Source organism: Musca domestica, unplaced genomic scaffold (genome assembly GCF_030504385.1).
Source record: "Musca domestica strain aabys unplaced genomic scaffold, Musca_domestica.polishedcontigs.V.1.1 4, whole genome shotgun sequence".
NCBI classification, from domain to species: Eukaryota; Metazoa; Arthropoda; class Insecta; order Diptera; family Muscidae; genus Musca; species Musca domestica.
The window spans coordinates 24,993,382-25,017,469 of NW_026712328.1; the positions used below are offsets into that span (position 1 = coordinate 24,993,382).

The window sequence follows — 24,088 nt, forward strand, 5'->3', positions numbered from 1 at the left end:
AACAAATGACATGTGCAAATTTTATTTGGATCGGGAAATAAATACGACTTGTACTTTGACACCCGGACGGTCGGAAGGACATGCATAAGTCGACTCAAAATGTGATTCTATGCAGATAATGTTACATAAAAATAAAAAAACATAGTACCCGGTACATAATCGGCCGGTACAACCCATATAAAAAACATCGTGATTTAAGATACTGCAAGGGTTTGGGTCAAATTAACCATTTACTTGAAAATATAAGTGTTTCCAATGTGAAATTTCGATGTTAAATATGTACAAATTACACTGTAAAAATATATAAAAATTGCAATTTGCTCCCGAAGCCAAAGTTTTGGTTCTTGCGATTATGTATAAAAATCGCTGACACCTAAACTCAATAAAACGTCATCTTCAAGGTTTAATGTCTTTTAGAAAATTTCGCGGAATTTGAGTATACAGTCAACTGGAAAAATGTACCCAAGATCTTAGAACATACTATGTAGTTAGAAGTGGATTTTAAAGGTCGAAAATGGTAACGGCTTTAGGTTTTGGTGTATTGATGCCAACCCTTTAAAAATACAAGGAAATAGTCAACTAAGGAATTGCGTCTAGGATCTTAATAAACAACTCTCTAGAATTTCCAAGAAAAGATCAAAATGGAAAAAAACAAAACTTATTACAAATTTATACAATTGTTTCTCAGGTTTTGGTGTATACGAAGAATATGATTACTTCTGTATGACTAATGATTTGACATTTCTTTAAACTACCCACTAAACCATTTCTCAAGCAATTATTGGACAGGATAAGGTCACTCACCTTGAGATATTTGCAATTTAGCGCAGATAGCATCGGCCTCACGTTTGGCATGTTCCAAAGCCAATGAAATGACCGGTTCGAAATTATCACGAACCTCTTCCAGGGCACCAATAAACGAATCCAGAGCCAAAGGTTTCAGATTGTGTTTCCTCTGGAACGTTGTATCCTCCAAATATTCACGTAATACTTGGTGGTCCGTTGGACATTGGAAATGCCGTTGGGCCGATGCCTGAGCACGGTTGGATGGCACTGTTGTGTCTGTTGTGTTCGAGGGGGAATTTTTCAAATCTTGAAACGTTTCAACATCCGAATCGAAAGGTTCTGATTTGAAATCGAAACCAACACTGCTGCTAGCACAGCTGCTTGCCGAATGTGGTGTGGGTGTATCACAGCTGGATTCTGGCGGGGAGGGTGGCAAAATGTGCAATTGTTCTTGTTTGATTGAGGGACACGGTGAGCAGGCTGTGCCATACAGGGAGTTGTGTGAAGATCCCAAAGACTCGTAGCAACCGGAAAATTGTGTTTGGGGAAAGGCGTATTCGGATTGAGCTGGGCTAGATTGTGGCGATGGATAGATATGCGCGGGATATGCGGGAGGCGGAGCAATGAGTTGTTGTTGCTGTTGTTGTCGTTGTTGTTGCTGATTATTAGCGGGAAAATAACTCTGATAGATTTGTTCCTGCTTGATCGTATTTAGTGAGGGGCACGAAGACCACGTCTGTTCCACCTTAATATCGGGCACGGTCAACAATTGCGTATTTTTGTGATCCGTCGCCGTTTTGTCGAAATTGAAAACTGTCGTTGGTATACTATCTATGAGATTTGTCGATGAATGTGGAGCATTCGTTACTGCCGGTACATGTGATGATGATTGCGGTTCGGCTTTTGTTGTGTTTGTAGCTGTGTCAGCACAGCAATCTTGAGGTAGTAGCGATAGATCAAAATTATCAGTATATGTGGCATAGGGATCGTTCGTTGTTGTTGCTGTGCTGTTGCTGTTATTCGCAGCAGAGAAATGTTGTTGTTCCTCTTGCTGTAGTTCCAATTTAAAATTAAAATTACTTTGGACTGGCACTGATGCAGTGGAAATAGATGAGGGATTTTGTACTACTAAGCAGCCTGTCTGCGGCATCTGTAACGATAAGAAAATTTGCAAGAAACGAAATTGTTATTAAATATTTTATTAGAAACAAACAACATTTAAAAATGGGTATAAATATATAGTTGGCTTCTAGAGCGTTTGAATGACGAGTGTATTTTTTGTTTTGCCCAGCAGGTCGTTGCTCTTAATGATGTCGTCGTTAATTAACACTTTTGGAGTTTGGTGGTACCAAATGACGACAACAAAAACGAAGCTAGTTTTGAGTTGGTGAGGTGTGCAAAAAAACTGCGTGTAAAAAAAGTGAAGAAGTTTTACAATTGATGTTTGAGCGTTACGAGAGCCTATTAGCAGTATCTACATCCTGGATATGGAGATTTCCCTATTGATATAGAGATTTGAAATGAAGAAAGGGTTTTAGAAGTTCGAAGGAAGCTGTACAAAAATCCCATTGATGTTTGTAGAACAAATAGAGTAAGAATTATGAAAAAAAAATGTTTTCTGAATTTATATTTTGTGTCGATTTTTGAAAGGCAGGCGTACAGATATACCGAATGGTTCTAAATTTTGTACAACTGATAAACAATTATTGTAAGTGGGAAATATACCCATAGTTCCTTTTGATGATCTCTTTATAGAATTACATTCTGAGTCGATTAATGCATGTCCTTTCGTCTGTTCATGTATATTCTGAGTCGATTTCTGCATGCCCCTTCGTCTATCCACGCATTTCTCTAAAAAAAGCACAGATCGCATAAATTGTTTTATTGAGATGAAATTTTCCACAAATAATTTGTTTGAAATTGGTGATAATCGAATCCGATTTGGATATGGTGTAATTCGATTTCATAAGTATTGAGCGCCAAATTAAAATACCAGTCCAAATCAAATGAATTTTAACACAGAAGGCCAAGTTCAGTCCAGAAGTTTGTCTGGTAATTTTGCTGCATAACGGTTCAAATTTAGATATAGCTTCCATATATATTTTCGTCCGATTTCAATTTTATTGCGCACTATATGTGTAATATTCGTCCAAATGGGATAGGTTTCGGCACATCCGATCGAATTCAGCCCAGATGCATGTACTTCAAATTTGGTTCAGATAAAGCTATAGCTCCCATATATACGTTTCATCCGATTTGGGGTTTAATGTGGAGTAATATGCACTGCACAACAATTATATTTTAAATCAGATACACCCCAGAAATACATTTACCAAATTTCATCAAGATCAGTTCAGATTTAGATATAGATGCAAATGGTGTAAATGGTTGAGGGAAGAAGATGAGCAAATCAGTTAATACTATTTGGTAATATTATTATTAGTTTAAGTATTTTCCAATTTGTTAGAATAATTAATGCAGGGAGAGATGAAAAAACTGCAACCGATTTCAGACTGCTGTCATTTTTAAGCCACTCGTCCAACAGCTGTTAAAAGTATTCCAGTGACAGCTCATTATATTGGTTACAAGCGTACTAAAGCATTTTGGTGAGGATTTTACAGAAGAAAGTTATTCGTGATCGAATTCAAGGGTGATAGTGTAATTTCTTTATATTTGACTGGAAAACCACAAGTGGATATCGTCAGAGCACTCCAGCATTTAAGTATGAATAAATCTTTTGTGTCTCGTACCATCGTTCGTTACCGTGGTACTGGTAGCGTAGCCCGACCTCAAGGAAGTGGACGGAAGAAAACAGCTTCGTTAGCAAAAGTTGTTCGAAAAGTAAAGAAGCGATTGGCCGAAAAAGGCTCCTGAGCTAAGCATATCGCAATGTTTTATTAGGCAAATATTGAAAAATGAGCTCGGGGTAGAGCCATTGAAATTCCAAAAAGTGCAAGAACTTACAAAAAGAGGTCAGCTGAAAATGTGCACCTTCGGTTGGCCACCAGAATTTAAGCGCCGGTCATGGTGATGGTGTGGGCCGCCATAAGAGCCGATGGTCGTTCTCCGCTCGTATTAATCGACCGTGGCATCAAAATAAATGTCAAATATTATGGAAAAAATATTCTGGAGGGTATATTAAAGCCTTGGTCACGCACACATTTTGGCCGCAGACCTTGGACATTCCAACAGGACTCAGCACCATCGCAGTTAGCAAGCACCACCCAAGAATGGTTACAAAATGAGGTTCCTCGCTTCATTTCCAGCGCACAACGACCACCAAAATCTTCGGTTACCAATCCGTTGGACTATTGTCTCCGGAGTATTTTGGAAAGCAAGGTTGGCACAAGCGCTTTGCGGGGAATGGGTCAAAATACCGCAGAGCAATATTCGGGTAACGTGTGACGGTTTCATTGGCCGTTTGAAGGCCATAATTCATGCCAAATGTGACCAATTCGAACAAATCTAAACTTATACTACAATTTGATACTATTTCCGACATTTCTTTCTTTCATTCAATAAAATTTAAAAAAAAATATATAAAAATTATGGCGTTTGACTTTGTTGCAGTTTTTTATGTCACCCTGTATAGCTGAAGACATTATACACCTAAAATGCATGGATTCCGAGGAGTTCTAATCCGAGAATTACCAAAAGATTTTACTTCTGTTTCATATTCTGCTGTTTTTTTTATAGAAGAAATTTAAACAACACACTGATTCGGATTAAAGAAATTAAAAATTTAAAGAGTTCCGGATGAAATGAAAAATTGATTATATACAGATTGAAACTTTTGAATATTTCCCATTCAGATTTTTTACTCTACTAGTAATTTTGTTTTTCTCCCACCACTACTTGAATATTTTTAACCAATTTAGTTTTGCAATTCATTATTTCAATTGAAGAAGAAGAAACCAGTAAAGAAAGTCTTAAAGTCGGGCGGCGCCGACTTTATGATACCCTACACCACTTTGCTAATTAAGTAGAGCTCCACATAACAATTAAAAGTTTCTATGGGAGAATTCAATCATACACGCTATGATTATAATTATAATTTAAAGTTCAAAGGACTAAATTCGGAATTGTATTGCCCATTTGGTGCACAATTAATTTGAAATCGGATAAAGATATATATGGGAGTTATATCCAAATCTGAACCGATCTCGATAAACTTTGGCAACGATATTTCTGAGCTGTATTTGATATATTTCCCTGAATATCGTTGTTACAGAGTGCATATTACGGTTGTGGGTACCAAATATAACAAATCGGATGAATAATATATATGGAAGCTATAACTATATCTGAACCGATCTGAACCAAATTTGACATACTAGCTACTAGACTCAATTCGGTCGTAAGTGCCAAATTCCATCCCATTTGGACAAATATTAGACGTTTGGTGCACAATAAAAGGTAAATCGGACGATGTTATATATGGGAGCTATATCCAAATCTGAACCGATCTCGATAAAATTTAGCAAATGTATTTCTGAGCTGTATTTGATATATTTCCCCAAATATTGTTGTTGCATAGTGCATATTACGGCTGCGGAGGACAAAAATAACAAATCGGATGAACAATATATATGGGAGCTATAGCTATATCTGAACCGATTTCGATCAAATTTGGCATACATATTTTCAGGCCTAATATGGGTGTATGTGCAAAATTCCATACAATTCGGGCTGATATTACACGTTTGGTGCACAATAAAAGTCAAATCGGACGAAGATATATATGGGAGCTATATCCAAATTTTGACCGATTATCTCCAATTTCAATAGGGTTCGTCCTTAGGCCAAACAAAAGACCTTTGCAAAATTTCATCTGGATCGGGCAATAAATGCGACCTGTACTTTGTTTACAAAAATACATGGACAGACGGACGGACGGATGGACATGCATAAATCGACTCAGAATGTGATTCTATGCAGATCATCAAAAGGAACTATGGGTCTATCTCGTTTCCTTCTGCCTGTTACAAACAAATGCACAAAGACATAATACCCTGACCACCTTGTGGTGTAGGGTATAAAAAAAAACAAATATTCATTACTTACCAAAATGAGTAGCAAGAAGTGACGTTAGTCAATATGTTATTGAAAATTAAAAAGAACTAACAAAGCGCCAAACCAAAACTCTACAAATCATTGACCTCTTATACAATATGGAAACCACAACCCCGAAACATTTTCAAAAGTTATTTCGCTACATTTACTTTTAACGTTTCTTTTCGACATTCGTATATATATTTTTGTTAACAATATAAATATATTTATCACCTTTGATATAGAAACTATTTGAACTTAAATAATAACTTTTGGTATCACAATAATTTGATTTTTTTGTTCGTTACGATCACCAATTAAAATCGATATTATTTTTACATTTTATTTTTACTCTTGAAATTGTTCGTTATGTTACACGCTTAACCGGCAAAAACAAACTAAACTAATAAATATGAAGGCTAACATTTATCAAGCTTTTACTAGCTTCAAACTTTGGATTTTACAGCTGGCCAATCAAGAACTAACCATGTTGTCAGTCAGCTTGCCTGCTCACGCCGATCGGCCTCTCGGACCCACACTTTAGCTGCTAGAACATGGCATTGTGAAGGAAAAAACCCTAATAAAATTGCAAAATAGAGACAAAAACCCAACAAACTACGACAACAACAAAAACAATTTGTGTACAATGTAGCTAGCAAAACAAAAGCCCCGATTGATGACGTTATGGATGCTGAAAAGGTTACTTACCGTATCTCTGGCGTAGTTGACACAGAAACAAAAAACTCACATTTACGTCTGTGACGGTTTGTTTTAAATTAGATGAGAACATTAGCAATAAATGAAAATCCCAAACAAGTTGGGTGAGTGTTAAGCCAGTGAAAAAAAAACCCTTTTAACTAATGTGATCTACAATAGATTTAATTGTCAGTTATTTTTATAATTCATTAATTATGGTTGGGGAAAATGTAAGTCATTAGGGTAAACATTTTATATTAACACCATGATAATTTTGTTTAGAGAAAGAGAAAGAAAACATAGCTCATTTCCACAGCATGTATTTTTCATCGACATAAAATTATAAGTCGATTGGTTTATATCGGTCAATCTACCTGAAAATGGAAAATGGGTAGGTCTACAATTTTTTTTAAAAATTGGTATTTGGAGCTCATAATGGACTTTAGCTCGGATGGCGGTTCGACGTTTTGGTATAGCCGCCATATAAAGGTACCTCCCGATATTCAGTGTTTTGATAATTTTTGCCACATTCTTCCATGGATTTGTTCAAAAAATGTTATTTGTAGGTCAAAATGGGTTCTAGCTCCGGTGGCAAAACATTGTATGCATAGGTCCAGGTTTTTGTATAGCCGCCATCTAACGGTACCTCTCGATATTCGGTGTTTTGATGATTTTTGCCACACATTTTTTCACGAATTTGTCTAAAAATGGTATATGTAGGTCATAATGGGTTCTAGCTTCGGTGTCGGAACATTGTATATATAAGTCCACATTTTCGTATAGCCCCCATATAACGATTTGATTTTTGCACATTTTCAACGGATTTGTTTAAAAATTTGTATTTTTTTGGCGGAACATTGTATGTATAAGTCCACGTTTTTGTATAGCCCCCACATAATGGTACCTCCGGATATTCAGTATATTGATGATTTTTGCCACATTTTTCCACGGATTTGTCTAAAAATTGGTATATATATAGTTCATAATGGGTTTTATCTCCGGAAGCAGAACGTTGAATATTTAGGTGCACGTTTTCCTATAGCACACATGCAACGATACCCACCGATTCACCTTTGGCACGAATTATGACCTTCAAACGGCCAATGAAACCGTCACATGCTGCCCGAATGTTGCTCTGCGGTATTTTGGCCTATTGCTGACGAAGACGACTTGCTTAAGGTGATCCACACTTTCGTATTTTTTAGTGCCAACCTTGCTTTCCAAAATACTCAAGACACAATTGTCCAACGGATTGGTTTCCGGAGATTTTGGTGGCCATTGTGAGCTGGAAATGAAGCGAGGAAGCTCATTTTGCAACCATTCTTGGGTGGTGCGTGCTGAGTGCTGAGTGCGATGATGCTGAGTCCTGTTGGAACGTCCAAGGTCTGCGGCCTAAATGTTTGCGTGCCCAAGGCTTTAATACACTCTCCAAAATATTATCGCGGTAATATTCGGCATTTATTCTCATGTCACGGTCGATTAATACGAGCAGAGACCTCTCGTTTTGTTTGTTTACAAACTGCTGGACAGCGAATGTTTTCTCATCCGAGAAAACCAAATTCGGCAGTTCACTTCACCACTTTCGGCCAAACGAAGCAACTGTTTAGCTCTTTTGAGTCTATTTTCTTTCTGTTGCGGTATAAGTTCTTGCACTTTTTGGGATTTCAATGGCTTTACCTTGAGCTCATTTTTCAAGATTTGTCGAATGGAATATTGCGGCCACTGCGACGCGGGTTTTCGATCAAGTTGCTTCTTTACTTTTCGAACCATTTCTGCTGATGTTGCTGTTTTCTTCCGTCCACTTCCTTGACGTAGGGCTACCCTAACGGTAACGAGCGATGGTACGAGACACAAAAGATTTATTCACTTTTAAATACTGGCTCTAACGATAGCCACTTGTGGTTTTCTAGCCAAATAATTTTTTTTTGAAAAATTTTCACCAAAATGCTTTTGTACGCTTGTAAACAATATAATGAGCTATTGCTGGAATAATTTTAACAGCTATTGGAGTGGCTTAGAAATGACAGCAGTCCGAATTTCGTTGCAGTTTTTTCATCTCATCCTGTGTATTGGTCCACCTCTTCTGGTACCTTCATATACATATATCTCTCATATTTTTTCCAAATTTCCTAATATAGATCGATCGAGTTTGGAGATGGGCCATATCGGGCCACTCCTTCTGGTACCGCCACACGAAAGGTGGAAATTTTCAAAAAACAAAAAAAAAAAATCCTTCATAGAAAGAGAAAGGATAATCCGATTTTACTCCAACTTTGCAAATCCTAATACTTGCAACAGCGCTAGGAGAGGTGTGAAAATGGACAATATCGTTGCACTCCATCAAGTACCTCCCCCACAAAGGGTCAAAATTTTGTATACTTCTAACTATTCTAAAATATGATTTAAGAGTCCGATTGTGTTAAAATAACACACATCACAATATTTTTATTAACCCAAGGCCTGATACCTCCCCCAAAAACGGTCAAAATTTTGAATATCCATTAAGATCGTTAAAAGCGAAATTAACATTCCATTCCTCTCAGACGTGATACGACTTAATATTTCCATCGACAGAAGATGTGATCTAAAGATGGTAGAAATTAGACGATTCCTTCTTGTACCTCCCCCACAAAGGGTCAAAGTTTTGAATAACCAAAACAATCGGAAAATTCCAAAAAAAAAAAAAAGAAAAAACATCCGGTTTTCTATATATTTCACACATCCTATTATTTCTACTAACACAAGATCTACTGCGAAGACGTGATATATCGGTACACTCTTTTTGTTTCCTCCCCAACAAAGGGTCAAAGTTTTCAATAACCATTAAATAAAGGTATAAGGAACTTTCGCCAGGCCGAATTTTACATGTCCTTCTTAATTTTTTTTTAAATGTTAAATTTCTGCTAAAAGTTTATATTTTTAACCATTTAACAATTTGTCATACAGTTTGTAAGTTTTTTGGTGATTAAAGGAACTCAATCGAATCTTCTTTTAATTGTTCTAAAATAGGCCCACATTTTGGTATCGTTTGTAAGTTCTTTGTTAAAAAAGAGTTTTGTACAATTTTTATTCCCTTGCTACACATTGACGTATTCGAATCGACTTATATTTTCGGCATTTTAGAATAAATGTCTCCCAAGTCCCATCTGTATCTCTGAACAAATGTTTACACCTGATATATGTGAATTTTAATCAAAATGTAGTTTTTATGAAAAATACCTGTCTGATAGCTGGTAATACCAAAAAGTATAATGACTGTTGTGTTTTTATTTTTACTTTTTTTTTGCTATTTTCTGATGATTGTAAATGAAAGATCAACAAACATTCTGACATCAAATAAAATTTATTACCTCACAATAATATTGTATTCGTTTTCTCCATCCCCCCTCATGGGTAAATTATGAAAGCTTTTTATTGTGTTCTTAAAAGTTGATGGCGGGTTTGTCAGCCTGACTGAGTCTGTGGCTGGTAATAATTGTAGATCTTTTCAAACTGGTTTTTAAACGATTTTTATGGGTTTTTATGAAAGTTTTTGTTGTTGGTGTAGAATTTATACACATACATGCAGACAGATATCGCTTTAATGTATGCATGGGGCTGGTAAATACGATAAGGGTGGTGGTAACGGCTCCCCTCTTGCCCTGAAATATTGGCTAAGGGTTTTTTCCTCCTCTTACTATAGACACGTAGTAGTTGTTTCGTTTGTTTATTTTTAAATACCCTCCCCAAACGTTCGTAGTAAACGATGCAATTACTTTCTTGCTATAAATAGATTTGAGCCACTAAGAAAATAGTTTCATTCAACAAGTCATGGGTTTTCCCACACACAGAACGTTTTTCAATCTATTAATGTTTGGTATTTGAAAATTACTCAAAACTTGTTCGATTTATTCATAAGCAATTTTCGAAGAAATTTTGTAGAGATTGGTAATTTAATGAGGTTTATTTCAATTATTGGATGAGACTTTGTGGAGCTCTTAATATAAAACGTGACACAGCGCAGCAACCTAGGGTCATGGTGTAGGTAGTTGGAAAAATTAAAGTATGGTTATGGATAATAGCACAAAAAAGTGAAAAAAGTGATGAAAACCTTATCATCACCCCAGATGTTACAATTCAGGTGATACCGATAATAAGTTTTGCTGGCATTTGTACTCCTACTAACAACCAAATCTCCCAAAATAAGTTCTTTATTTCTAGATGAAGATCTATTTTTCGGTTCTCTTCCTGCTTCCCTGGCGAAATGTACATATGACTAAATTAGGACAAAACTTTAAATAATTATTTGAAAGTTATCAGAATGCGGACGAATATGTTCACTCATAACATTTTTCACATCAGTATTTCGAAAAATTGTACCATTTAGATAAGGGAAAGATACGAGTATTGTCAATACATATGATCAACCATAATCTAAGTTTCGACCAATTCGGCTACACTTCTTGAATTCATTAAAAATCTTTCTAATATGTGAAATAGGTTTAGGAATGTATGAACATCAGATATTTGGAACATGAGGAAGTGACTAGATAAATTTTCACTGTAGATCTAATCTCGGTAGGGATATTGGCATGTGGAAAGATTGGAGAGATTTGAGGGTATAGCCAGCAAGGCAACGTCCATTGTAGGTAGATTAAATCTAATTGTATACTCCTTATGATATATTAATTTTTATACTCTCAGACATAGGGTTACAGAGGATATACATCATTAAGTCTCTTTGGAAAAATCCGTTTCAGGACATTTGGAGCTAATTTAGGGGTGCCCTTCAGCCCGTCCGTCTGTCTGACTGATGGGCACGATAACTCTTGAAGAAACTATCCGATTTGGTCCAAACTTGGTACATCGTAATACTATTATCAAACTTCTACTCCTTCTGGTTGATCCTCAAAGGGATCAACTTTTAGAATAAACACGAAGCTCATAAAACGCGAAATGAGGAATCGTTTATTTTGAAATACGGCTCCGCCCAATATTTTATCAACACAAAATCAAGGTGAAATACAATGTGAGATAAAAAAAACCGCAACAAAGTCAAACGGCATAAGTTTTGCATTTTTTTTTAAATTTTATTGAATGAAAGCAAAAAATGTCGGAAATAGCATCACATTTTAGAATAAGTTTAGATTTGTTCGTATTGGTCACCTTTGGCACGAATTATGGCCTTTAAACGGCAATGAAACCGTCACACGTTGCACGAATGTTACTCTGCTGTGTTTTGGCCCACTCCCGGCGAAGCGCTTGCTTAAGGCGATCGACATTTTGGTATTTTTTACTGCCAACCTTTCTTTCTAAAACACTCCAGACACAATAGTCCAACGGATTGGCATTCGGAGATTTTGGCGGCCATTGTGCGCTGGAAATAAAGCGAGGAATCTCATTTTGTAACCATTCTTAGGTGGCGAGGGCTGAGTGCGATAGTGCTGAATCCTGTTGGAATGTCCAAGGTCTGCGGACAAAATGTTTACGTGCCCAAGACTTTAATACAACCTCCAGAATATTTTCGCGGTAATATTATTCATTTATGCTCATGACACGGTATATTAATACGAGCGGAGAGCGACCATCGGCTGTTATGGCGGCCCACACCATCACCATGGTCGGCGCTTGTGTTCTGGTGGCCAACCGAAGGTGCACATTTTCAGTTGACCTCTTTGGCAAGTAAACACGCTCATTTTGTTTGTTTACAAACTGCTGAACCACGAATGTTTTCTCATCGGAGGTAACCAAATTCGGCAGTTCACCACATTCGGCCAAGCGAAGCAACTCTTTAGCTCTTTTGAGTCTATTTTCTTCCTGTTGCGGTGTAAGTTCTTGCACTTTTTGGAATTTCAATGGGCCCGAACTCATTTTTCAATATTTGCCGAATGGAATATTGCGATACGTTGAGCACACGAGCATTTCTGCTGATGTTGCTGTGTTCTTCCGTCCACTTCCTTGACGTCTGGCTACGCTACCAGTATCATGGTAACGAGCGATGGTACTAGACACAAAAGATTTATTGACATTTTTAAGCTGGAGTGCTCTAATGATAGCCACTTGTGGTTTTCCAACCAAATTTAGAGAAATCACACCATCACGCTTGAATTCCATCAGGAATAACTTTTATACCCTACACCACATAGTGGTAAGGGTATTATGTCTTTGTGCATTTGTTTGTAACATGGAGAAGGAAACGAGATAGACCCCTAGTTACTTTTGAGAACCTTCATAGAATCACTTTCTGAGTCGATTTATGCATGTCAGTCCGTCTGTCCGTCCGTCCGTCCGTCCGTCCGTCCGTCTGTCCATGTATTCTTGTGAACAAAATGCAGGTCGCATTTATTATCCGATTGAGATGAAATTTTCCAAACAATGTATGTTTGGCCCAAGGACGAACCCTATTGAAATTGGTGAGAATCGGATCAAATTTAGATATAGCTCCCATATATATCTTCATCCGATTTCGGGTTAAATGTGCACCAAATGTCCACTATCAGTCCAAATTACCTGAATTTTGGCACACCCAACCGAGTTCGGCCTAGAAGCAAGTATATCAAATTTGGAGAAAATCGGTTCAGATATAGCTATAGCTCCCATATATATCTTTCATCCGATTTGATCTTTAAGTCCCTCACATTCCTACTATGCACTCCACAACCGTGATATTTGGTACCAGGTATTAGATGGAGCACAGAAATAGCTGTTTTAAATTTTTATCGAAATCGGTTCAGATTTGGATATAGCTCCCATATATATCTTCATCCGATTTCGGGTTAATTGACCACCAAATTGCCAATATCAGCCCAAATGGCCCAAATTTTGGCACATGTGACCGAGATTATCCTTAAAGCAAATACAACAAATTTGGAGAAAATCGGTTCAGAAACAGCTATAGCTCCCATATATATCTTCATCCGATTTCGGGTTAAATGTGCACCAAATGTCCACTATCAGTCCAAATTACCTGAATTTTGGCACACCCAACCGAGTTCAGCCTAGAAGCAAGTATATCAAATTTGGAGAAAATCGGTTCAGATATAGCTATAGCTCCCATATATATCTTTCATCCGATTTGGTGTTTAAGCCTCTTACATTCGTAATATGCACTCCACAAGAATGATATTTGGTACCAGATATAAGATACAGCCCAGAAATAGCTGTTTGTAATTTTATCGAAATCGGTTCAGATTTGGATATAGCTCCCATATATATATTCATCCGATTTCATGTTAATTGTGCACCAAATGGCCGATATAAGTCCAAATGGACTGAATTTTAGTACATCGGACCAAATTCAGCCTAAAAGCAAGTATATCAAATTTAGTGAAAATCGGTTCAGATATAGATATAGCAACCATATATATGTTTCATCCGATTTAGAGTTTTAGTCCCATACATTCGTAATATTCACTCCACAACCGTGATATTTGGTACCAGGTATTAGATGGAGCACAGGAATAGCTGTTTTAAATTTTATCGAAATCGGTTTAGATTTGGATATAGCTCTCATATATATCTTCATCCGATTTCGGGTTAAATGTGCACTAAATGGTCAATATCAGCCCAAATCACCAGTCTAGAAGCTAATACGTAAAATTTGGAGAAACCCGGTTCAGAGATAGCTATAGTTCGTAAAATGCACGACAGAATTAGATAGATTTTGATTTTGTACCAAATATCTCATAGAGCTCTGAAATGCCCTGTATAAACCTTTTTACGAGAGCTCTACTAAATATGCATAGTGGTGTAGGGTATCATATAGTCGGCCCCGCCCGACTTTTGAACTTTCCTTACTGGTTTTATTTTGAAGTTTTTTATATTTTTTTTTTGAAAAATTCTCACCAAAACGCTTTTGAACGCTTGCAAACAATATAATGAGCTGTCACTGGAATAATTTTAACAGCTGTCGGGAAGTACCAAAACGTGCGGGACTATAGTTAAAAGTTAACATATGTAGACAATAATATGACACATGAGGCAGAGCCCATTACGAACCCTAAGTACCGAATTTAAAACAATTCCGTTTGAAAATGTCACTTAAAATGCCCAAATGCCGTATATCCCGTTACATCTCTAAATACCGATCTGTAAACAAGTTCGTTTGAAAAAGTGATCTGAATTGTCGAATTTTCAACAATTCCATTTTCATACCGAATATATACTATACCGAATATAGGGAGGTACTGATAGATGGGCCTATAAAGACAAAACTTCGTCACAGGTGTAAGAACCCGTGATTTTTTCATCAAATTAAAATAATGTCTAGAAATTTCCAAAAAAAAAACTTCTTGCATTTTTTATTTATAAAATTGAAGTTAAAATAGCCTATGTTCAGAGTTATGTTTTTCGAATTGAATCAGCCTGCCCTACTATGGCATATATATTTCATTTTCGTTATTGAAAAAAAGTCCACTTACTGGTATAGACCCCATTTAATGGTACCTCAAGTTTTTTGGTATTTTTAAGATTTCAGCCATGAATTGCTTTCAAAATAAGGTAATTTTGATTTTTTAGTTTTTGCTAATTGCCTTCTTGCACCTTTAAAGACAATTTGTTTCCTCAAGAGGTAGAGCCCATTATGTAATCTATATACCGAATTTTCAACAAATCAATTTTCAATTGTAGCTTTTATTCCTAAAATACCGAATATCGGGAGGTACCAATAGACGTATTTATATAGACAAAACATCGTTACAGGAGTTAGAACCCGTTAAAAACTCTAAATACCGAATTTTAAACAATTTTGTTAGAAAATGCTATCTAAATTGTCAAAATACTAACTTAACCCATCTACTGAGGTTATATATCATCCACAGTATGGTGGAGGGTATAAAAAAACACATAAATTCCCCATTGGAGTACTTACAGTTACAATAAACGAAATGGAATTTTACCTAAAAATAAAAAAGAGACAATAGTTTAATAAATGCGTGCTTTAATTTTTGGTTAATCTTAAATACTTATTTGAAGTGTTGATGTTAAAATATTAACGTACGATCTCATTCCTACAGAAGGCTTTTAAAAACGAAGCGACCCGCATAGTGGTGAGTATTTGAGTATATGGCTTTCCTTTTCATTGCAAGTTCAAGGTCGTCATTAAGGTCGACCTAATCAAAAATAAGTAATCAAATCAAAATCAATCAAAAATAATAAAATCTCCCCCTTAACAAAGTAAAACTCAAAAATATTTGCTTTTGTCACATTTATAGACATTTTTTAAAGAATTGTTAAATTCGTGCGAATCTCGACGCTATACCCGGTCGCCACATGTGAGCCGACCTTAAAACATGTTTCGAAGCTCAAATTTTCATTAGTTTTCTACCGTCAAGCTTTATATATTCTTAGTACCTGAAATGCCAAATTACAATTAATATTATTGAAAAAATGCATTTAAAAATATGTGCCGTAAAAAAACATTAAGTTCGGCCGGGCCGAACTTTTTATACCCTTCACCACTTTTATAAAAAAGTATCTGAATTCAAACGTTTTCCACTTTAAACTACAAATACCAGTTAGGACGTTTGAATAATACTGTTAAACTTTTCAAAAAACCATAAAGTGGGTGAGGCCGTTGTATGGGGGCCATAACCAAAACGGTAACCTCTATAGACAATTTAAACTTTACCTCTATAGACAGTTTAAACTCTATTGACATCTACCAAATCTTCTTAAATACCAAATTTGAACCAATTTGGTGGGTAAATGTGACTAGGATTAACAAAATACCGAATAACGGTGGGTAACGTTATAAGGGGGCCTTACCAAAACGTGGACCTATAAAAACTATGTTCCGCCACCAGTGCTAGAACCCATTACGAACTACAAATACCCATTTTTAGTCAAATATGTGGAAAAAAGTGGCAAAAATTATCAAAATACGAAAAATCGTGAGGAACCGTTATATGGGGGCTATATAAAAACGTGGACCTGTACATACAATGTTTCGCCACCGGAACTAGAACCCATTGTGAATAGAAAATGCAAATTTTTAGACAAATACGTGAAAAATGTGCAAAAATCGGGAGGTACCGTTATATGGGGGCTATACAAAAACATTATGACCTACAAGTTACAAATTTTTAGACAAACCCGTGGAAAAATGTGGCTAAAGCCATAAAAATACCGAATATCGGGACTTACATATAATATTACACCACCGACTAGCATTCCGAATACCGAACACCGGGAGGCATCGTTATATGGCGGCTATACCAAAACGTGAAGCGATATATCTCATTTTCAATACCAACGATCCAAGACAAAATAAAAATTGTTCTGCCAAATTTTCTACGTCAAATAATGTGGGTCGTACAGTGATTACAACAGACGGACAGACAGACAGACGGAAATCGTTAAATCGACTTAGAATTTTATACTGATCATGAATATATACATTTTATGCGGTCTACGACGAATATTTAGGGATGTTACAAACCCTCCTTTTCAAGGTGGAGGGTATAATAAAAACTAAAGTACCCCTTCTGTAGCCCTTCACAATGCAGTTGATGTACAGTCGGTATTTTAGCAATTATTTTAGCAACATGTTTACAAGCCTTAGATAATAAAATCCAGGAGTTTAAATCTGAATTAAATATATATTTCACTTTGTATATCACTCAAATATCCGATACTACATGAAACACCCAAACAGTATACACATTATACTCAAAATCCTCAATCAATTTTATGTGACCATAAATAGGTGTTAAATCAAATCACCTCTCTGCAAACAATTAATCAAAAAATCCAAAATTACAATAAAAATCTTTACGAATGATATTTGTGTGACAAATTAGATCACTATGGAAATTCCAAAATTGAAAAAAATATGGTATTCTGGCTCATTAAGAGAATATTGAATTCATTTTATTCTTGTGCGCCTTGTTCTATAAACGCTGCTCACACACGAGAATTGAAGAACAAAAAACACTGAATAAGACAGATATCGATTGTTGGCTAAAATCAAATGAAATACAAATGGCAAACAATATTGACTTTGACTCGTTGTTTGGAATTAGTTAAACTGCTTGAGGTGTTGTACACACGCCAACATATAGATACACAGTTTACCCAGCAAACTTTTTGGTTATTGAATAGCATTAAAAGTTAAATTTTAAATGTATGTTTTTAAATAATTTTTAAATATGGATATAACATCGACGATACAAATAAATCTGCATTTGACCTAATATCTTAAAAAAATGTCAATGAAACTTAAGAACTAAAGAAAGTAGTTCATTATAATTTCTTATAAAAATAATTGTTTATTTTTTTAATGGAATTTATGTTGGGTTATTCAAAACAACATTTTGCTAAACCTAACGAGTTTTTTTGCTTTTATGCAGCTGCTTAAATGGCAAGTTTTTTCCACTTTGATTTTGTTCGAAAGATTGCTTATGTGTAATAAAAAAAACAACAACAAAATCACATAAAATGTTCTAACAATATGTTAATTAAACAATGAAAAAAGGTAGAATAAAGATAGAGTAGTGCTGTATAGTTGGAAGAACAAATGTATAGACGTCACATAAATTGAACACCCATACAATGCTTGATTCAGCTAAGCCTTCACTCAGTTACCCGGTCAACTTTATACCATGTCAAAGACGACGTGTACGCATCTGTGGGTATTTATGTTTGTAATTCGTAACACTTGGGTCTTAACATATTTCAAACGAACAAAGCCAGGGCAGCAGCGAAACAATTGAACGAACATTGAAATCAGCCACAATGAATCCTATTCGCCTTGGTTATGTCGCAAAGTATCATTGGAATTGGTTGCATTATTTTTATCCAATCTATTTTTACACACCTTGATTGAATTGTGATATTTTCCCAGATGCACGATTCTTTTTTTTTCAGATCTTTTAATTATGGATATTATTTGAGATTAGAATTGAAAAACGTTATAAATGAATTGTACGTCACTTATGTTGCTACGTAAGTTATACGAAGTCAATATTGTTATGGGTGAATGTTGTCTATGAGACTCATTAATAATTCCAAGAAGAACTAAGCTAAAGTTAATAGAACAAGGAAGTGTTTTTTTTTGGTTTGATAAATATACAAGAATGACATGGAATATATGATGGTTTCCAGATCTTTAAAGATCTTCAGCGAATAAAATGTATATTAAATATTCCTGTGAAAATTATTATTCCTTTATGGGCTTTATTTTTATATCCTCGGCAATATAGCTTCAGATACGGCCAAAACGCGCTTTATTAAAATAAAGATTTTAGACCCAAGGTGTCTTTGGACCAAATCCATTTCAGTCGGTCTGTCTGTTTGGCTGGTTTGTAGTTGGAATATAGAGGAACACTCCTTCTGGCACCTCCCCCACAATTACATCACTCATGAAATGCGAAATAAACATCCGATTGTCTTCAGATTTTACACACCCAATATTTTTATTAATACAGGATTTGCTGTGAAGATTGTATATATCGACCCCTCCTTCTGGCGTGAATATGGAATATATCGGTCCACTCCTTCTGTTACCTTCCTCACAAGAGGTCAAAATTTTGAATAACTATAACTCTTAAAACATGCAAAATAAGTCAGCGATTTTTATAAAACTTTGTGTATCTCAATACTTCTGTTAACCATAGACTTAATAGATATTTCAGTCAACTTCCTCTCGTTAAGATTTTGACTACTAATAATTTGTATACCCTACAACACTGTGTGTTGGGGGTATTATAATTTTGATCGGGCCAAAAATTATGTAACACCTCGATATTGGTTCCCACATAGGAAAGTATGTATGGATCTTCTTATCTCGTCGAGCTGAGTCGATCTAGCTAAGTAAGTCCGTCCGTTCGTCTGTCTATTTTAATTTGTAATCAAGCTACAGGTCGCAATTATGGCGGATCCTCACGAAATTGAAAATGGAGGCGTTTGCAAAATGGTTAGGTTGAAATGGACCAAAAACTGAAAATTTTCCTGATTTTGCAGTTGCTCTATAGGCCACAATTATAAACCAATCGACGCAATAGGGTTAAAGTTTAGTACTGGGCAGAAGCCTACCAATTTGGGCGGCCATCAGACAAAATTTTATGTAAGAAAATAGGAAAATTTAAATTTTATGTAAGAAACTAGGAATATTTTTAATCCCAGCCAACTCAGAAATACATTAAAAGATCACCTCTAACCATTACAGTGATGATGATAGCCAAGAAATCGGATATGTATCAAAATAGGTACAATATGTATGTAAAAGAAAAAGATCTTATTAACTCTGCTGGGCCGATTTTCACAATTCCCATCAATTCGGAATGGTCTCTTGCCAGAAAGGATAAAATCTAAGAAAATCGCGAAAAAATATGCCAATAATCAAAAAGGGAATATCTTTTGCTTCATTTTTTTAATTTTTGACATATTTTTTATCGCATGAGACTTTTTCAATTTAACTTATAATTTTGAATTGTATTTTTTTTAATTTTTACACCACTCAACACTACATTTTGAGGGTATTATATATATGTCGCAATTTTTAGCCGAGCCTCACGAATTTTTATACCCTCCACCATACTATGGAGGGTGTATTAACTTTGTCATTTCGTTTGTAACTCTTCGAAATACTCATGTCAGATCCAACAAAATGTATATATTCTTGATCAGCGTAAAATTCTAAGTCGATTTACCCATGCCTATCTGTCTATCTGTCTGTTGTAATCACGCTATCTTTCGAACGAATTGAGATAGAAGGCTAAAATTTTGCACACGTGTTTACTTTTTCAGTAGGCAGTTTAAGTTTGTAAATGGGCCATGTAGGACCACGTTTTCATATAGCCCCCATATGACGGTACCTCCCGATATTCGATATTTTGATGATTTTAGCGACATTATTCACCGGAATTGTTTCAAATTTGGTATTTGAAGTTCGAAATGGATACTACAGCCTAAGACAGAAAATTGTCTGTGCAGGTCTACGTCTTCGTATAGCCCCCATAGAACGGTACCTCCCAAAATTCGGTATTTTGATGATTTTAGCGTTATTATTAAACGGAATTGTTTCAAATTATGTATTTAGAGTTCCTAATGGAAACTACAGTTTGTGACAGAAAATTGTCTATGCAGGTACAGGTCTTCGTATAGGCCCCATATATCAGTACCTCCCTATATTCGGTAGGTACAATACCCACCGAAATTTTTTGAGATGTCGTATTTGACGTTCGTAATGGATGCTATAGCCTGTGACAGAAAATTGTCTATGCTGGTCCAGGTCTTCGCACAGCTCCGATATAACGGAACCTCCCTATAACGATATTTTGATGTGTTTAGCTACATTATTCACCGTTTATTTCAAGTTTCGAATTTTAATATGGCAATGACTTATGGAAAACAAGGCCTATGTAGGTAAACGTCATTTAGATCCCAATAACTAACAAAACTTCGTGTGAAATTGTTTTGAATACCTAACAAATATTGACCAAATTCCCTGTGTCAGAAACCTAAGGGTAATATCTGGGCAGGGCTCGTTGACATTATTTCAAAAACGAAAATTTCCAATATCGGACATAAGGGGACTTTGAACATATTGAAGTGTTGTAAGGTGTCACATGGTCGGCCCCGTACGACTATAGCCTTTGCTAACTTGTTTGTTATAATTTTTTTAAATAAAAAATTTTAAACAATTCCGGCAAATTATCTGAATACCGAATATTAGGATGTACCGTTATATGGGGACTATACGAAGACAATAACATGTCATACGATGTAGTACCTATTACGAACTTTAAATATGGAATTTGAAACAATTCTGGTAAAATATATCCAAAAAGATCAAAATACCAAATATTGGAAGGTAGCGTTATATGGGGCTATACGAAAACCATGTCGGTCCTTTTTACAAACTTGTTTACTGGCAAAATACACATGTGTGCAAACTTTTAGCCATCTATCTCAATTTACATAAAATGCCAAATTTGGCAAAAAAAAGTAAAAAAGCTGCTATGTTCGGCCGGGCCGAACTATTTATGTCCTCCACCATTTGGAAGAAACATGACTTATAACATGAACAATTCAAAAACAAAAAAAAAACAGATCCGCCGGAAAATACCGCTCAAATGAAAACCGTTATATTGGGGCTATACGAAAACGTAGTCCTCTTTTAGAGAATAAAGTACTTACAAGGAATTCCTTGTAAGGTCTTTTAGACAATTCCATTGAAAAATGTGGCTAAAGTCATCAAAATACCTAATATCGGGGGTTATCGTTATATGGGGAAAATACGATATGGTTGACCTATATAGTCAATTCTTTGTCAGACAAAGAACTAGTTGTGTACAATTTCAGACAAATCCATTGGAAAATGTGGCAAAAATGATCAAAATACTGAATATCGGGGGGTACCTTTATATGGGGACTATACGATATCGTGGACTGATATAAATAATTCTCTTCCAGGGCATAAAGTACTCACAAGGAACTCCTTGTGTGGATTTTCAGACAATTCAATTGAAAAATGTGGCTAAATCATCAAAATACCGAATATCGGGAGGTGCTGTTTTATGGGAGGATAAATTACTCATAAAGGGGATAAATTACTCATAAAGAACTCCTTGTGTGGAATTTCAGGAAAGTCCATTGAAAAATGTGGTTAAAATCATCAAAATACCGAATATCGGGAGTACCGTTATATAGGGGCTATACGATATGGTGGACCGATATAGCCCACCTTTAAACACGATCTGCCTGCAGACAAAAGACAGATCTATGCAAAATTTTAGCTTCATATCTTAATTCGTTTTGACTGTAATGTGATTTCAATAGACGGACAGACAGGTAATAGAATTTTACGCTGATCAAGAATATATATACTTTGTTGGGTCTAAAATTATTATTTCGATGAGTTACAAACGGAATGACGAACTTAATATACCCTCCATACTATGCATGGTGGATGGTATAAAAAATTACATAAAGACCAAGCCTAACTAAAATTGTTTCCATCTATGTATGTTTCTGATCTTTTCAACGATTTCTTTCTTTCTGTCAAGGTATTCTGCCACAGAAAGAAATATATCGTTGAAAAGATCAAAAACATACTTATTTATTTTAGGATGTTCCAGACAAATTTTTGAGCTGCTGCAAACCGAAAGGCGTAGTTAGCCTATTCTCACATTTATGGCAGAAGTTATAAAAACATTCCTAAAAATTTCTGCAATGATTAATAATGATTATGGTTGGGGCGCAATATAACAATATTTTTATGCTCAAAAAAGTGTTATATAATAATTAACATAAATGTATCTAAGCTATTATTATTAGCAAACCCAAAGCGCTTAACCACGATTTCTTACATGAAAACGTGATGTGATATAAATTCCCCGCATGTACCAATTATATTAGCAGCAATTATTAGAACTTGTTCCAGCTTGTTGTTGTTACACACAAAAAAACAAATGCTGTTAATGATAGAAAAAATTAAAAGAAATGTAATTATTACGATTTGCATTACTTTAATGTTTTGAAATTAAAAGGCCATAATTTAGAAAATGGTTTGTCATTTCATTGCTCATCAGGCATAACACCGCATAAACCAAAACAGAAAAACCGTAGTACGTCGTAATTTTAATTGAAATGAAGCATTAATTTTTACGGGTTATTTTAATATCTGTAAAAGCCTATGCACAGCATAGCAGGCGGAGCCATCTAAACGCTGGTTCTCTGTAATTTATGTTGCCATAAAAATTGTTTTCAATTAAATCAGAAATGAGTAATGAAAAGAATATTAAAGAAAATGTAAACTCATATACACTCACACATACCAACTTTTCACACCAGCAGCAGTGCTAAGACATACCTTAATTTAGAATATTTAAAAGTTAACGACATAATATTAAGACTAAAAAAAATAAAGAATGCAAGAAAAATAAGACATTAAAAGAAAAGAAAAAGGCATAAACATAATGTGAAGCCACTATTATTTTCCTTGCATTAGAATTCAGGACAAAATGTTGATACTCTATGTACATATATATACAAATATAACCAAGGGTAAATGTGTCGTCAAGATCGACCATGAAATACCCTATTCGAAATACTAGCAAGCAAATAATAATTTAAACCAAAATACTTATTTGATTCCATATATTTATGGAATTTTTATGCAGTTCGCATAGTGGGCGAGATAGACCCATGCAGGGTTGCCCATATTCGACGGACCCATCTGGCAACGCCATAACATTTGACAGAGATGTGACATCGCTTAATGACATACCGCGTTTGAAGCGTCAGTCCAAGCAGATTTTTAGCATGAACCAATACACGCCACGCGAGCCCTCTGAAATAGTTGAAATTTACATTCAACAGAAGAAGTCAATTGTGAAAACTCAACGTGCTTTTAAAACATTAAAAAATGTGAGAAGTGCGCCTTCTAAGAACACCATTAAGCGTTTATACGAAATATTTTCGACTGGTAAGGCCATATAAAAGTCGACCAAGGCGATCGGCCGAGAATATCGCTGCCTTACGAGCCAGTGTTGAGAGGTCCCCCAGAACATCCCAAAAACGCCGTTCTCAGCAGTTGGGCATGGCTCGGTCCACTTTACAACGGATTATTCAC

The 24,088-nt window shown here is 35.6% G+C and overlaps 1 protein-coding gene across 3 annotated transcripts in view; it reads right to left on the reverse strand.

Moving 5' to 3' along the window:
• The window catches only part of LOC105262092 (DNA-binding protein D-ETS-4), an 89,564-nt gene that overhangs the window by 14,917 nt on the left and 50,559 nt on the right, over nt 1-24,088 (reverse strand). Inside the window, exons 1-2 of one of the 3 annotated variants that reach the window (XM_059126800.1) lie at nt 6,073-6,215; nt 805-1,936 (exon numbers count right to left, since the gene is read on the reverse strand). In XM_059126800.1, the coding sequence (XP_058982783.1) occupies nt 805-1,936 (1,132 nt within the window). In that variant the 5' untranslated portion in view covers nt 6,073-6,215. The other 2 variants (XM_059126799.1, XM_059126798.1) reach the window with 2 other exon arrangements.